Source organism: Myotis davidii, unplaced genomic scaffold (genome assembly GCF_000327345.1).
Source record: "Myotis davidii unplaced genomic scaffold, ASM32734v1 scaffold148, whole genome shotgun sequence".
In the NCBI taxonomy this organism is placed as follows: domain Eukaryota; kingdom Metazoa; phylum Chordata; class Mammalia; order Chiroptera; family Vespertilionidae; genus Myotis; species Myotis davidii.
In genome coordinates, this window is record NW_006299479.1 from 376,530 (window position 1) to 391,287 (window position 14,758).

At 42.1% G+C, this 14,758-nt stretch overlaps 1 protein-coding gene across 1 annotated transcript in view; it reads left to right on the plus strand.

Moving 5' to 3' along the window:
* Positions 1–14,758, plus strand: part of PRDM10 (PR domain 10) — a 77,307-nt gene that overhangs the window by 26,430 nt on the left and 36,119 nt on the right. The window contains exons 2-4 of the mRNA XM_006775031.2: positions 3,995–4,176; positions 6,685–6,849; positions 9,114–9,173. Coding sequence (XP_006775094.1) covers positions 4,108–4,176; positions 6,685–6,849; positions 9,114–9,173 — 294 coding nt within the window. The 5' untranslated portion in view covers positions 3,995–4,107. The remainder of the gene's footprint in view (positions 1–3,994; positions 4,177–6,684; positions 6,850–9,113; positions 9,174–14,758) is intronic.

A 14,758-nucleotide genomic window follows, 5' to 3' on the forward strand; every position in this document is an offset into this window, starting at 1 on the left:
TTTTTTTGGCAAAATTGTGGGCAAAATTTATTGCTAAATTTTACTGACAGAATTTCCTATGCATATATTAACTGTTCTGTTCTGCTCCACATCTGCTAGGTAGCTATTTCCCCTTTTCCTTGCCGGATGGAATTTTATGTCACGAATCTACTTCCTTATTTTGGTAGAATTAGAACAAAGATATTTCAGTCCACCCCTTCCCATTTCTGCTTACTTGCTCCCATTCATCCTTAAGTTTCACCTTCTCGGAGAAGTCATCCCTGAAGGCTGTGGCTGGGATTGGGTGGCCTCTTCTCTCTCCCACTGCACATGGTGATACCTTTAAACCACTCTATACACCTGTCCCATACTGTCATGAGCAAACACATTCCCTGCCCTGAAAGAACTTAGAGTTGAGATGGGGAGGCAGACCATTAGTCAGAAAAATGCAATATGATTGAATATCTTTTTAAAAAAAGCTAATTTGTGAGTATTTTATAGCGGGCACTGTCCTAAGCATTTTACATGTATTATTTCATGTCATTCTCTCAATAACCTATGGTCCCCATGTTACAGAAAAGGAAGAGGAATTTAGGGAATGTCTGTGTTTTGCCCAAGGTTGGTTAAGTCTGAAAATTGCTACCCAAATCCAGGTCAGAGTCCAGGCTCTTAACCACTATTCCTCTTGAACTAACTGCTGCCTCTCCACTGAGCCCTTGCCCTATGTATCCTCAGGGCCCTCGTGCTTGGGGGCGGGGAGGAGGGGAAGATGAGCTCCAGTGTTGGAATTCATTCAGAAACTAATAATTATTTAACAGTCATACAGCCACTTAACTGATTCAGTGTCTTCCCTCAGAGACTAAAAGAATTCAAGATACTAACGTGTAAAAGGATATATGTCCAAAGTTATTCATCACAGCGTTGCTTGTAAGAGCAAAAGATTAGAAATAACCTAAATGTTTATCAACATGAGATTGATTAAATAAATTATGATATATTCTTACAATGAAATGATGCAGCTATAATAAAGAATGAGGATCCAGCTGGTGTGGCTCAGTGGTTGAGCCATACTGGTTTAACCATGAACCAGGAGGTCACAGTTCCATTCCTTGTCAGCGTACATGCCCCAGTTGCAAACTCAATCCCCAGTAGGGGTGTGCAGGAGGCGGTCGATCAATGATTCTCTGTCATCATTGATGTTTCTATCCCTCTATCCCTCTCCCTTCCTGTCTCTGAAATCAATAAAAACATAAAAAAAAAAAAGAATGAGGAAATGCTGTATGGATGAGGACAATGTAAAAAGTATGGTATTATGTGGAATAAACAAGGTGTAGAAGAGATGCCACTTTGGATAGAATCAATATTATTTGCTGTATGTGGTTGGAGAGGCAAAGAGTATAAAGGGTATCCCCCAAAATGTGTACATACACTTTAAATAATTATAAAAGCATTGCTGATTAAAATACATTTCATTTTCAGATTTCAGCTATCAGCTGTTAAAGTGTGTATGCATTTTTTGGGACACCCTGTTGTATATGCTTTGGGTTGTACATGCATAAAATATCTTTGGAAGAATAGACAGGAAATTGATCCTACAAGGTGCTTCTGAAGAGTCGCTAGGGGATTCCAGGTAGGGAGATTGTCTACTGTACATACCTTTTTGTACTTTTTGAATTTTGAGTCAGTTGAATTTACTGCCTATAAAAAAAGATATAAATAAGATTAAAATGAAAGCAACAATAAGCACCTTTCTAGGCACTGGAACAAATACAGAAAAGCACTCTGGCCTGTGTGTTTCTTTAGTGCATGGAATAAGCCCGCCTTCATCCTCATCACCTCCAGTGCTAGTGTAGTATGCACTTGAGTATTTGTGCAATCGATGAACCAACTTGGAAAAAACTCTCAAATTCCTGTATGTGAAGGACACATCTTTTTTGTGGTGTTCCTGCTAAAAATAGATCTTCTGAATGTGACCATGAAGAAATGGCAGACTGCCTCAAACTGAGACACATTCTAAAAAATAGATAGCCTGTGCATTTCAAAAATGTCAAGGTCGTGGAAAACTACGAAAGACCGGGACCTGTTCCAGACCAGAGGGGACTGGCGGACGTGACAACTACATGCACTGTGTGTGATACGAGAGGTTGTTTCTTTCTCTGAAAAGCACATTAATTAGATAATTGGCAACTTAAAAAAAAATACTTATTGATTTCAGAAAGGAAGGGAGAGGGAGAGAGAGATACAAACATCAATGATGATGAGAGAGAACCACTGATTGGCTGTCCCCTGCACAGTGCCCACTGGAGATTGAGCCGGCAACCCAGGCATGTGTCCTTGACCCGAATTGAACCTGGGACCCTGCAGTCTGCAGGCCAAGGCTATATCCACTGAGCTAAACCAGCCAGAGCAAGGCAGTTGGCAACTTTTGAAGAAGGTCTGTAAATTAGGTAATAATACTGTTTCACTGGTGATTTCCTGATTTTGATATTAATACTGTGGTTACTGTGGGAAAATGTCCTCATTTTTAGGAAATAAGCATGAATTTAGTAGTGAAAGGGCATTGTATCTGCAACTTACTCTCAAAAAGTTCAGGTAGAGAGCGAGTCTTCCCGTCTCAGCCTCTTAGGCAGGAAGAGAGAGCGTCAAAGGTCCTTTCTGAGTCGTTTGTGTCTTAATAACCAGTTTGAAATCAATATCCCAAAAGTCAAAACTTTGGTCCCCTTCATCACTAGCAAGGGAGGAAATTACGTTTAGTTCGATGGTGTTCTGGGCAGATTTCCGTCTCCTGTCTACACAGGCCTCTTCGGTGGGGTGGCCGGAGGCGGTTTATCAGGCACGGCTGGCCCGATGCCCCATTAAACAGCAACCCCACGGGTTCGTAAAATGTCAGCATTCTAGCATCATCTAAAGCAGCGGTTCTCAACCTGTGGGTCGCGACCCCTTTGGGGGGTCGAACAACCCTTTCACAGGGGTCGCCTAAGTCCATCGGAAAACACATATATGATTACATATTGTGTTTGTGATTAATCATTATGCTTTAATTATGTTCAATTTGTAACAATGAAATTGGGGGTCACTACAACATGAGGAACTGTATGGAAGGGTCGCGGCAGTAGGAAGGTTGAGAACCACTGATCTAAAGGGACGATCGATTTCCCTAAAATGCCTGTTCTGGAAAAGAATAAGGTTTCGAGAGGTAGGCTCAGTGCCGGTTGATGTTTGGTAAGGCTTTGTTCACTCATCACTCCTATACTGACCAAATGGGAAACAAAGTTTTTATTTGTGCTCACCCAATGGGGGCCCAGAACATTTAGCCTCCTCTGCCTGCCATTTTTTTCTCGTTTTGTAACTTTTGTTATTCTGCTGTGCATTTCTGAAGGTGGAATGGGAACTCAGCGTCTAAGCAGGTGTGGAAGAGGGGGGCTCGGGCTGTGCAGCACTCAGACGTGGGTGTGAACCGTCACTACCTGCATTTAGAACCTCATTCTCCTAATCGGAACTAAGAGAACTGCCTTAAGTATTAAAAAAAATTTTTTTAATTGATTTTAGAGAGTTTGCCTTACGTATTTAAAAAAAATTTTTTTTATTGATTTTAGAGAGGAAGGAAGAGGGAGAGAGAGAGATAGAAACATCAACGATCAGAGAGAATCATTGATTAGCTGCCTCCTGCATGCCTCACACTGGGGATCAAGCCCACAACTGGGGCATATGCCTTGACGGGGAATCAAACTGTGACCTCCTGGTTCATAGGTGGATGCCCAACCACTGAGCAATACCAGCCGGCCGGGCCACCTTAAATATTTTTGATGAGGGTTACATTATATCATGTGTGCCTAGAACATAGCCAGCATGCAAGACATTGCATTCGTATAGAAAATTTTTCTCTACTTCTACCTTTTTGTCCAGGTGTTCTCTTTTACAGAGTTTTATTTTTCTCTCTTTGTGGTTGAAATTATAATTTATTAAAATGTATTCATCTGTTTAAAGCCTTGGTTCCTTTTCTCTCTTTTTGCAGGCACATCGCAGAGACATCCCTTCGTCCTTCATGAACACCTGCGTGGTAGACAGGTGACTGCCCTCCGCCCCATGCTGCTCTAGGCACCCCGACCTGAGCTGTCCAGGGAAAGGATGGATTCCAAAGATGAGAGCTCACACGTGTGGCCCACGGCTGCAGAACACGAAGAGAGCGCCACACAGGTGAGGGGGGTCTCCAGCGTGGGGACATGTGCTCACAGCCAAATAGCAGCTTCCAAACAGTAGTGAGTGAGCCGACCTGCAGAACCGGAGGTGAGGGACCCGCAGTGCGTTCCCATGTGATGCAGAGGGGCTAAACTTCCAACCCCGTGGCTTCTCTGCTTTCCCCAGCTCATGTCACAATCTGCCTGACTCGTCCATGTTGTTTTGTTATTGGTGCTGAAAGTGTTTTTTTTTTTTAATTTATTTAATATATTTTAATTGATTTCAGAGAGGAAGGGAGAGGGAGAGACAGACAGAAATATCAATGATGAGAGAGAATCATTGATCGGCTGCCTCCTGCACACCCCCACACTGGGGATCGAGCCTGCAACCTGGGAATGTGCCCTGACCAGGAATCGAAACATGACCTCCTGGTTCATAGGTCGACACTCAACCACTGAGCACGCCGGCTGGGCAAAAGTGCGTTACTTTGATGTTATCTAGTATATGGTTTTTTGGGGTTTTTTTGCGAGTAATGAAGTTCAAGATATATCTACAAAATGAGTGGCTTTTCTTTCTTTTCCAATGAGGAGTGTAAACCTCTGATTGAAAGTTGTCCCGTTGAGTTAGTAGCTCTGGAGGTTAGTTACTTATAGCCAGTGCCGCGGTGATTGCGATCTCTGCCTTTGAAACCTCTGCCCTGGCAGCCGCTGGCTCTGGGCACGCTCCTTCCGGCAAAGCCAGGCCCTCTGCATGTCTGCTGTGCGCCGGGGAGCCAGCTTTTGTATGTGACCACAGTACAAAACTTAGTTTTTTCAGCATTGTAATAAATATGGAATTTTTATTTAATTTTTCATTGAATGACATGACCACAATAATATCAAAATGAGGACCTTAATTGAAACCTTTAGATGTACGTGTATAATTTAATTTAAACAATATAGTAAATATTACAGCGAATAAAATGGATCCTCTGGTATGATTTAAATGTCTGAGTCTGAATACTTAAAAAAATGTTCGGGAGATGCTTCTAGCAGAGCCATCGAGAATGCTGTTTTGTTCTCATGGAAACCATTTTGAAGGTGCTTCAATGCAGCTATAGATTACCATGTATTTTCTTTATAAACAGAAATGTAGTTTATTGAAGAACAGAGTAAAAGAAAATGTGGTTACGGCACTGTGTGGCCAGGGTCCCCACACGTGGGTCACCAGACAGCAGAGCTCACCTCCCGCACTGCGTCCTCTCCCCCAACCCTGCCTTCTCCCTGCTGGGGACTCGGGATTAGCAGGACAGCGAGGGGAGGAGGAAATGTTTTGCTTTTTAAAGCACTGAAACCAGGGCAGGGTTTTGATGTAAATGGGCAAATCTAAAGTCCCAAAATTATCTTGCATCACTGAAATGTGCAGCACAGGTATCCTGTAAGCCTAATTCTTCCAATATATAAACTGCACCTTCAGGGACAAATTAAATTTATGTAGAAGCAGGACTGATCACTTAGTGTAAAAGTGGAAGTTTGCTTTATTTCTGTGGTGCTGATTGCCTTTGCTCTCTAGTTTTCTGGGGATGAAATTAGCTTATGTCATCTTTGGGTCCTATTGTTCTCCATCGGAGAAAAAGAGTTAGGTCCAAAGACAAGACAGTATAGGAGTAAGGATTCCAGCCTATGCTTGGTGTGCGTCATGGACTGTGAGTGATCAACTTTAGTATCAGCACATAAATTATTTCTCTCCCCAAAGTGTGCTTGGCCATCTGCTTCTGTACCTTCAATATCAGACTCGGGCGGCGTGCCAAACTCGAGCCTTCTAGAATTCCAAACCTCTGAAGCTGACTACTCAGAAAACATTTTAGGAAATTCAATTTCTGCTTTAGCTCTTGGTAGATGGAAAATTATTTACCCTGTTGACAACTGAAAGAGTTGTCCAGAACCCCTTAAAAGTACTTGCTTAGAACTTTCTGTATGTTGATCTAGCGGGCAAGGAATTCTGGTACAGTCCTTGATTCAGCAAAAATTTACTGACGTGCCTCCAGTGCAGCCGTAGAGAGTGAAAGAATTCGGAGGAGAGAGGTTGACCTTATTGTAAAGTGTCTGCTGAAAGGCACGATTAGTTACAAAGTGGAGTTTTTACGATGTCTTAACAGCAATTGGCTTTTGAGTCTTGAATACATTTTTTTAACATTACAGAATAATTTTTATTTGGGGAACGTTATTGACCTGCAACCTCCAGTCTTACTTCCAGGATTAGTTAATTCCCCCCATAAGCTCCCGCAAAGAGATACCCGCATTGGATATTTGAGGCAAAGGGGAATTTAAATCAGTGGCCTAATAGTAAGCAGTAGATCATGAGTGACGAGTTGGCCTGCCTCCCAGTCACTAACTCCGCAGAGGTGAGAATGTATCAATCCCCCTCCTTGGTGGGGGATATTTTAGGCACGCAGCTGTGTACTCCGCTTGGTCCGCACGGATCTTTGTGAGACTGGTTTGGTGCTGCAGGGGTAGTTGCTACATACTCGGCTGCTTTTTGCCGCAGGTACACTTTGTCCCAGACGCCGGAACTGTGGCTCAGATCGTCTACACCGATGACCAGGTTCGCCCGCCCCAGCAGGTGGTGTATACGACAGATGGTGCCTCCTACACGTCAGTGGACGGTCCTGAGCACACGCTGGTGTACATCCATCCTGTGGAAGCTGCCCAGGCACGTGAATGACTATTGTGTATCGTTTGTTTATTAATCTGTTGATTCACTCATGACTGCTATTTACTCTCTGCCAGTCACCGCGGTGGCTGTTGAGACAGGAAATGTTCACATAACATTTATGCTTTCAAGGAGTTTATAACCAGCTTGGCAGAGGAAGATACGATTTATTTATTTAAATTACATGTAATGAGTTAGAAGAGTGATTTTCAACCTTTTTCATTGCATGGTACTAATGTAAACTAATTACTAAAATTCTGCGGCACACCAAAAAAAATATTTTTTGCCGATCTGACCAAAACATAGGTATATTTTTGATTGATTTACCAAAAAATAACAACAATAATAATAATTACCTACCAGAGTAGCTTTTTAAAAAATCAGGTGCCTATACTTGTATATAAGGATTTCTGGCACAAAGAATTAACCAATCAGACATAACCTTATTATGCAACATATCCAGTAAGATGCAACTCTATTATATGACCTATACATTTATAGTTCAAGACAGGGCACCCACACCAGACAGCTATTGTGGTGTTTTCTGTTGTTATTTTTTAATTTGACAATCTAAGGGAAAAGAGGCCAGTACCCCTGACTAAGTAGTCAGGTATTGCGCGTTTTAAAAATTCTTGCGGCACATGGTTGAAAGCTGCTGAGTTAGAGCACTGGGCTTGTATCAATTCTTCTCCCCAGTGATCCTGGACTAGATCAACATGTTACTTTTCCAAAAATGGCATGTAGTTCTGCCTAGCTTAATCAAAGACAGGTCAGGGAAAACATACAGAGTTGTAGTTAAATGTATAAGCAAAGGTCCCACTAGCTTATTAACTGCTATTTATTAGTAATTCATTACCGATTTGCAGAACTGTAATAGAGCGAAGGTAAAAGCTGTACAGTTATAGGGTTTTTTTTTGCCAGTGACTTGGGGTATTAGTCTCCAAATGTATGACACAAATATTCCCCAATATATAACTCTTTGTTTCTCTTGTTAGCACTTTTTTTACACTGGACAAAGCACTTTTAAACATATTAAAAAAAAACCTAACTGATACCTTTCAAATTGGCATAAACATGAAATTGCCAAACATTGAGATGGTAGTGTTGGAATGCCTCTGCTTAGGCACAGTCCCCTAACTGTAGTAAAATAAGATCACATAGTTAATGTAAAGACTGTTCTGTGTCCAGCTTTTAGTTTATTACCAAATGTCTGAATTCCTTTTTTTTTTCTTTATTGATTAAGGTATTAGAGTCCCCTAACTGTATTAAAATAAGATCACATAGTTTATGTAAAGACTGTTCTGTATCCAGCTTTGTTTATTACCAAATGTCTGAATTCCTTTTTTTTCTTTATTGATTAAGGTATTACATATGTGTCCTCATCTCCCCATTGCAGGCCTCCCCACCCCCCACCAAAGTCTGAATTATGTTAATTTTTAATTTCAGATTTAAGAATCTGGCACTGGCTGAAACTCTCTTTTACATTCTTTTGCAATCGAAACGTAGCCATAGTTCTTATTCCCATACGTTTGCACAAGGCGTGGGCAAATTAAAGTCTTTTAAAGGTTTTAGGGGAAAGAATATTTTTCTGGACTGGGGGTTTTCTGTGGTGCCCTGGGCTAAAATAATTTTAAGATTTTTCTTCTTTAATCAGCTTTGCTGCATCGTGACATAAATTAATGTGTTTATGAGAACTTTCTTTTAAATTGTGATTTTACTGGCTTTTCTGAAAAAAAAAATCTATGGAACATTAAATTCAGCTTATTTTTCTTCTGCTCTTCTGATAATGTGTGCATTTTATATTTTAAAGAGTTGCCATGGCTGCATGTGCAGTACTCTTCTATATTTTTATGCATGTTTATCATTTTCATTTATTGTAGGTCTACCCCTTGTGGTTCACAGTGTAAGTGTGAGTGAATGCACCCCCGTTCATGGCGTGTCTTTTATGTTTTCATGACAGGCCTTTTAAATTAGCCGTGACATTCAGCCTCAAGAGAGGCTGTGCTGACGAGTAAAATGTTGAAGTATGTTAGCCAGTTGAGATGGTTAGCCTACACAGCCTCTGTGGTGCCATCTGAATGAAAGGCTTTAGCTAAATGTAAGATTACTATCGTTATCTTCTTTATTAATGAAGGATTATTACTAGCTATATGCGAGCTAACTCTCCCACGAATCGGTGCTTAGCAGTAGGATAATTTTTTCTGTGTAGGCGAGCTGTCTAAAGATCTATTGATAAGTTTGTTGTTGTTTTTGTTTTTGTCTAGACTCTGTTTACAGACCCCAGCCAGGTAGCTTATGTCCAACAGGATGCTACAACTCAGCAGGTAATGAGTTCCTTTTTGCCCCTTTGTTGTTTGGGATAATATTATGAATGTTACCATTCCCTGGAATGTTCCCCAACCCTCTGCACTGTGTATTCTCTTAAATGTGTGCTTCTTATATAGGAAAGTAAAGTTGATGGCAGCCTTCATCAGTCTAGCTTCTGAAAAACGGAGATTCTTTTTGGTTATCCTTTAAAACATTTCTTTCCTTTCATCCATATTTCTAATATGGCCTTTTTGACTTTGAGGGATTTCCTTGTTTTCCTCCAGATTGTGAAAGTGATAAAGAAGGTGCAGGAGCTCGATGTTGTCAGTCTTACTCCAAATAGTTTTATTTTCATGTCAGGTAGTATGATTAACTTAGCCACACCACTGAGTGTCTCGAGTGATTATTAAGTACATTCTCAATTGGTAAGCACTTTCTGCTTTTGAACTTAAATATATATATATGTTTTTATTTCAGAGAGAGGAAGGGAAAGGGAGAGAAAGAGACATCAATGATGAGAGAAAATCACCTATCGGATGCCTCCTGCACTCGCCCTACTGGGGATCAAGCCCAAAACCCAGGCATGTGCCCCGACCAGAATTGAACTGTGACCTCCTGGGTTGTGGGCTCGATCCCTAGTGGGAACCATGCAGGAGGCAGCTGATTGATGATCCTCTCTCATCATTGATGTTTCTATCTCTCTCTCCCTCTCCCTTCCTCTCTGAAATCAATAAAAATATATTTAAAATATTTTTTAAAAGGAAAACAAATATAATAGATTGAAATACATTAAATAGATTTAAAACCCATAAGCTCATACCGATATTAAAAGCAATAACGCACTGGTCACTTTTTGAGGATGGTAAGGGACCACTACATTCATTCTTCAGGAAACTGGTAAATGACCAGAAAGAATACGGCCTTTCTCCCCTGAATGTACTCAGGTAAACAATTACTTGATGAGGGAAATATCTTTTTAGAAGCATTCCAACTAATAAAGAAAGAGGGGAGGCCTGGCTTAGAATATCACCATTTTTCATCTTTAATGAAATATGGACCTAGGCTGTGATCATTAACAATAGTCTGAAACCATCGGGAACAAGCTGACGAGGCACCTTATAACGGATGGATCAACCTGACCCTCTGAACATTGTTAATATCATGAAAAAGAGAGAACCATTCATTATAGGCCTCCTGCTGTTGTGTACCTTCTACTTCATTTCATATGAAGTATTCCTCTCCCCAGATTGAGCCTGAATCTGATTGAGTCTCTGGGTTCTGCTACCAGCTTGTAGGAAGCCTGGTAGACAAACTAGAACAAGTTCAGAGACACACAGGCTGTAGTCAGCAAAGTCCACACTGTGGGAAACTGTCAGGCAAAAGGCCTCCTTTCTTCCACATATAAATTGCAAAGGAAAAGAAGAGGAATGGGGATTTACAGATTAAAGGAGACTTTGGACAAACCAGTTGTAAAAAAAAAAGAAAAAATGAGACCACTGGGGAAATCCTAACATTAAGTGGCTATTTGATGATATTAAGGAATGATTAACTTTTTAGATATGCTAATATATAAAATTAAAAGTTATTTTTCTGTAGGCGTATCTACAGAACTATTTACAGGTGAAAATGAACAATGCCTGAGGTTTGCTTCCAAATAACCTAGTGAGGGAGAAAGTGCGTGGGAGAGTAGTTGAAATAAGGTTAGCTGTGAGAATGAGTGATGGGTGTGTGAGGTGTATTATACTATTCTCTCTATTTGAAATATGTTTAAAATTTTTCACTATAATTGGGAAAGTTATTTTGGCAAGATGCCCTAAGTAGCTTTTCAGAAGGTGAAAAAATTTACATTCCCACCAACAGTATATGAGAATGCCCATTACCACACACCCTTCCGTTCTTTTAATATTTTGCCAATCTGATATGCAAAATGGTGTTCTGTTGTTTTACTATTAAGGCATATTTTAATTAGAAATGGTGTTGCCATTTGCACCTCAAAGGGCCCTTCATCTTCTTCAATCTCCAGAAACAATCTGTTTCATGTTCTGTACAAAAGGAAGGTTGGGCTCCGATAGCTCTGTGAACAGTGACATCACAAGGAAGTGTAATCGTGGGCTTAGCATCTTTCTTTATTACAGCTTCCTTTCAACCCTCATGGTTTTTATTCCTGGCTATAACACCTCATTGATTGTCAGCTTATTCTGTGTGGATACATTCCGGATAGAGAGTTGGATGAGCATTTAACACAGACGATAAAAGCTTTCCCCCCTCACTCCCCCTTATCAAAAAGGTTCCTATTTTCAGTGGTGGCAAAACCCACTGAAGCTTTTTTCTTTCTTTTTTTTAATATTTTTTTTATTGATTTCAGAGAGGAAGGGAGAGAGATAGATAGAAACATCAATGATGAGAATCATTGATTGGCTGCCTCCTGCACGCCCCCTACTGGGGCGGGGTGGTGGAAATCGAGCCCCCAACCCAGGCATGTGCTCTTGGCCAGAATCGAACGGGAGTGGAAATCGAGCCCCCAACCCAGGCATGTGCCCTTGGCCAGAATCGAACCTGGGACCCTTTAGTCCGCAGGCCGACGCTCTATCCACTGGGCCAAACCGGCTAGGGCTGAAGCCTTTTTCACATGTGTCTTCCCTCCTCCCTAAGCAAGGCACCCGCAGTCTCCAGACCCGGAAGCACAGTCTCTTCTTTGTTTCTGAAAATGAGCATGTGCGACTCCCCACACGCTGAGGAGGAAATATGCTGCTGATCATGGGTCTCGGGAGGGACCTGAAGCATTCTGTTGCGTTTGCTGCTGTCCAGTGTGGCTTCCTGTTTCACTCCTCCCATAAATTGCCTCCTGAAATGCATTACATAGTTTCAGAGGTAATTACCGAGCGAGGCATTAAGTGGGACGGAGAACGTGCACCAATAAGTTTAACAAATTCTTTTTCCTCCTACCTCCCGTGCTTTATTGTGGGTGACAAAATGCACAGGATTAAAGTACTTTCGTGTTGAATTCTCTTTCTGTGAGTATAATTGCCGCTCGACCTTGCCGCCTGGCTGTTGTCTCCGGAGCAGGGGTGGGTGCCTTGTGGCTCTGGGATTCAAGGTGTATGTGAGGCTCACCTCCGCGTTGCTCCCTAGGGGCCGTTGTGATGTAGCGGAAAAAGCAGAATCAGAACCTGAATTTTATCTCTGCCACTTAGGAGCGATGTAGTAATGTTACCTGGCCTCAAAGGAATTTAAAAATATGCCTCGCTCCCAGTAAGTGTCAGTTGAATTTGAATTAGTTTTTGAAAAATATGTTGTTTTTTTAAATTGATTTCAGAGAGAGGAAGGGAGAGGGAGAGAGAGATAGAAACATCAATGATGAGAATCATTGATCAGCTGCTTCCTGCACGTCCCCTACTGGGAATTGAGCCCACAACCCGGCATGTGCAGAACTGAACAGTGACCTCCTGCTTCCTAGGTCAACACTCAACCACTGGCCAGGCTGAATTTGAATCATTAATTGAACAAATTTATAATGCATGCCTACTGTGTGTTGAGGTTTATGCTTTTTGGAAATAGACAGTATGTCCCTAGCAATGATTGTCATGGACCCTTCCCATCCCTTTTCAGCAGTAGTTTGCACGATTCTGCAATGCGTTCAACCTCTGCTTCAACATCAGTCTTTCCAGATAATGCTGAAGTGTCGGGCCTTTTCTTTGCCACAGTCTTTTAGGGGAGCTCAGCGCGGGGGAGGAGAAGGTTGCTGGTACTATTTTAATGTCAGCTTTCTCAGCAGTGGCGAGAAGCCAGCGGTAACCTTGCCCAACCACAGTCTTTCTAGCAGCATCTGCGGGGGAAATACATCTCCGCTCCGCTGGAACGCCTCTGAATTGCTGAATTCATTCTTTGAGGTTGGCTCTGCAGAGATATAAAGAATTTATGAGGAGCAGAGGTGGATATATGCTTTGGTTTGTTCAGTGTGTGATAACATTCATCACCAACACAGGCATAAAATTTAAGTGCTTAGAATAAAGGGCGACATTGAAACTGTGCTCTGAGATAACAAGTGGGGACGCAGCAGCTTTGCTGGAGAACCAGGGGCAGCTGTGAGGGGAGGTGGCAAACACAGTCCTGCTGCCAGACAGGAGTCCCTGGTCTTTTTCTTGTTCAGGCTTCACTCGGCAGGTATTTCCTTCTGCTTTTATGGAAGCCGAAGCTGAAGCAGCCGCCAGCATGCTGTCCTCCCACGTAAAGCTTCTAGAAGGCCCTGAGCTGCAGAGGTGGGATGCCCTGTAGGAGTCGGGGCTCCTGGGTTACAGGCATGCATGTTAAAACAGGCACGCACTGTTGGAGGTAACTGCTTTTTATCTGTTTTCTGGAGCCTGAGCATTTTATTTTATTTTTTACTTTTTAAAATATTTTTGTTGATTTCAGAGAGGAAGGGAGAAGGAGAGAGAGATCTAAACATCAGCGATGAGACAGGCATACCAGTCAGTTGCCTGCTGCACACCCCCTACTGGGGATCAAGCCTGCAACCCAGGCATGTGCCCTCACTAGGAATCGAACCCGGGACCTCTTGGTCCATGGGGTGATGCTCAATCCACTGAGCTACACTGGCTGGGCAAGCCTGAGTATTTTAAACGTTGGACAATGATCTTTTTACAAAATAAATAAATTAATTTTTTCTTTGTTGATTAAGGTATTACATATGTGTCCTTATTCCCCCATTGCCCCCCAACCCCCACCACTCGTGCCCTCACCCCCGCCTCCCTAGTGTCTGTGTCCATTGGTTATGCTTATATATATGCATACAAGACCTTTGGTTGATCTCTCCCCCTTCCCCCCACCCTCCCTTGCCTTCCCTGTGAGGTTTGACTGCCATACCGTCAGGCTCTGTAAACACTCTCAGTACTTCCTCGTTATAGAGTTTAGGAAGCTTTTGGACTTGGTGCACAACTAACCCACCACGGGGGTTTCTGTGACCAGCAGCCCAGTTCCTTTAGGGGCCTACAGGGACTGGTGTCATTTCTCAAGGGGCCGATATATTTTCACAAAGTAATCTTCATTGAACATAGAATGTTCAGCAGTCTTTTACATATAATGTTATCTCAGTCCTTACAGAATTTATGATAATAATATATTATTATTAATGTTAAGCACTTACTAAATGCCAGACACTTTACTACTAGCCTCATATACATTATTGTTTCATTTAGTCCTCACAACCTATTGGTGTAGGTTTATTGCTATGTCCATTTTACAGATAAGGAAGCTGAGGTTCAGAGCAGTTTGTTACCTTGCCAAGTAGGGGGCCAGGATTTTAATCCACATCTGACGCCAAAGCCCATGCGCTCTGCTTCCCTGAGCGGCAGGTGGAGAGTCAAGGCGGACTCGCAGGAAAACGCGTAGCATTGAAAAGCAGGTGGTGTTTGGCAGTGGCCGTGAAGCTTTGGGGCCTGCCAATGTGTGAGAGGTCAGAATCTAGCGTCTAAAAGCTCTTGGCAGACTGGAAGGACAGAACAAGCAATAAAAGGACATTGACTGGAAAGAAATGCAGAATCCTCTCATTTGAGTGAAAATCAGCTGTTTAAGTTCTGAGGAGGAGAGAAGTGGATTAATAGCT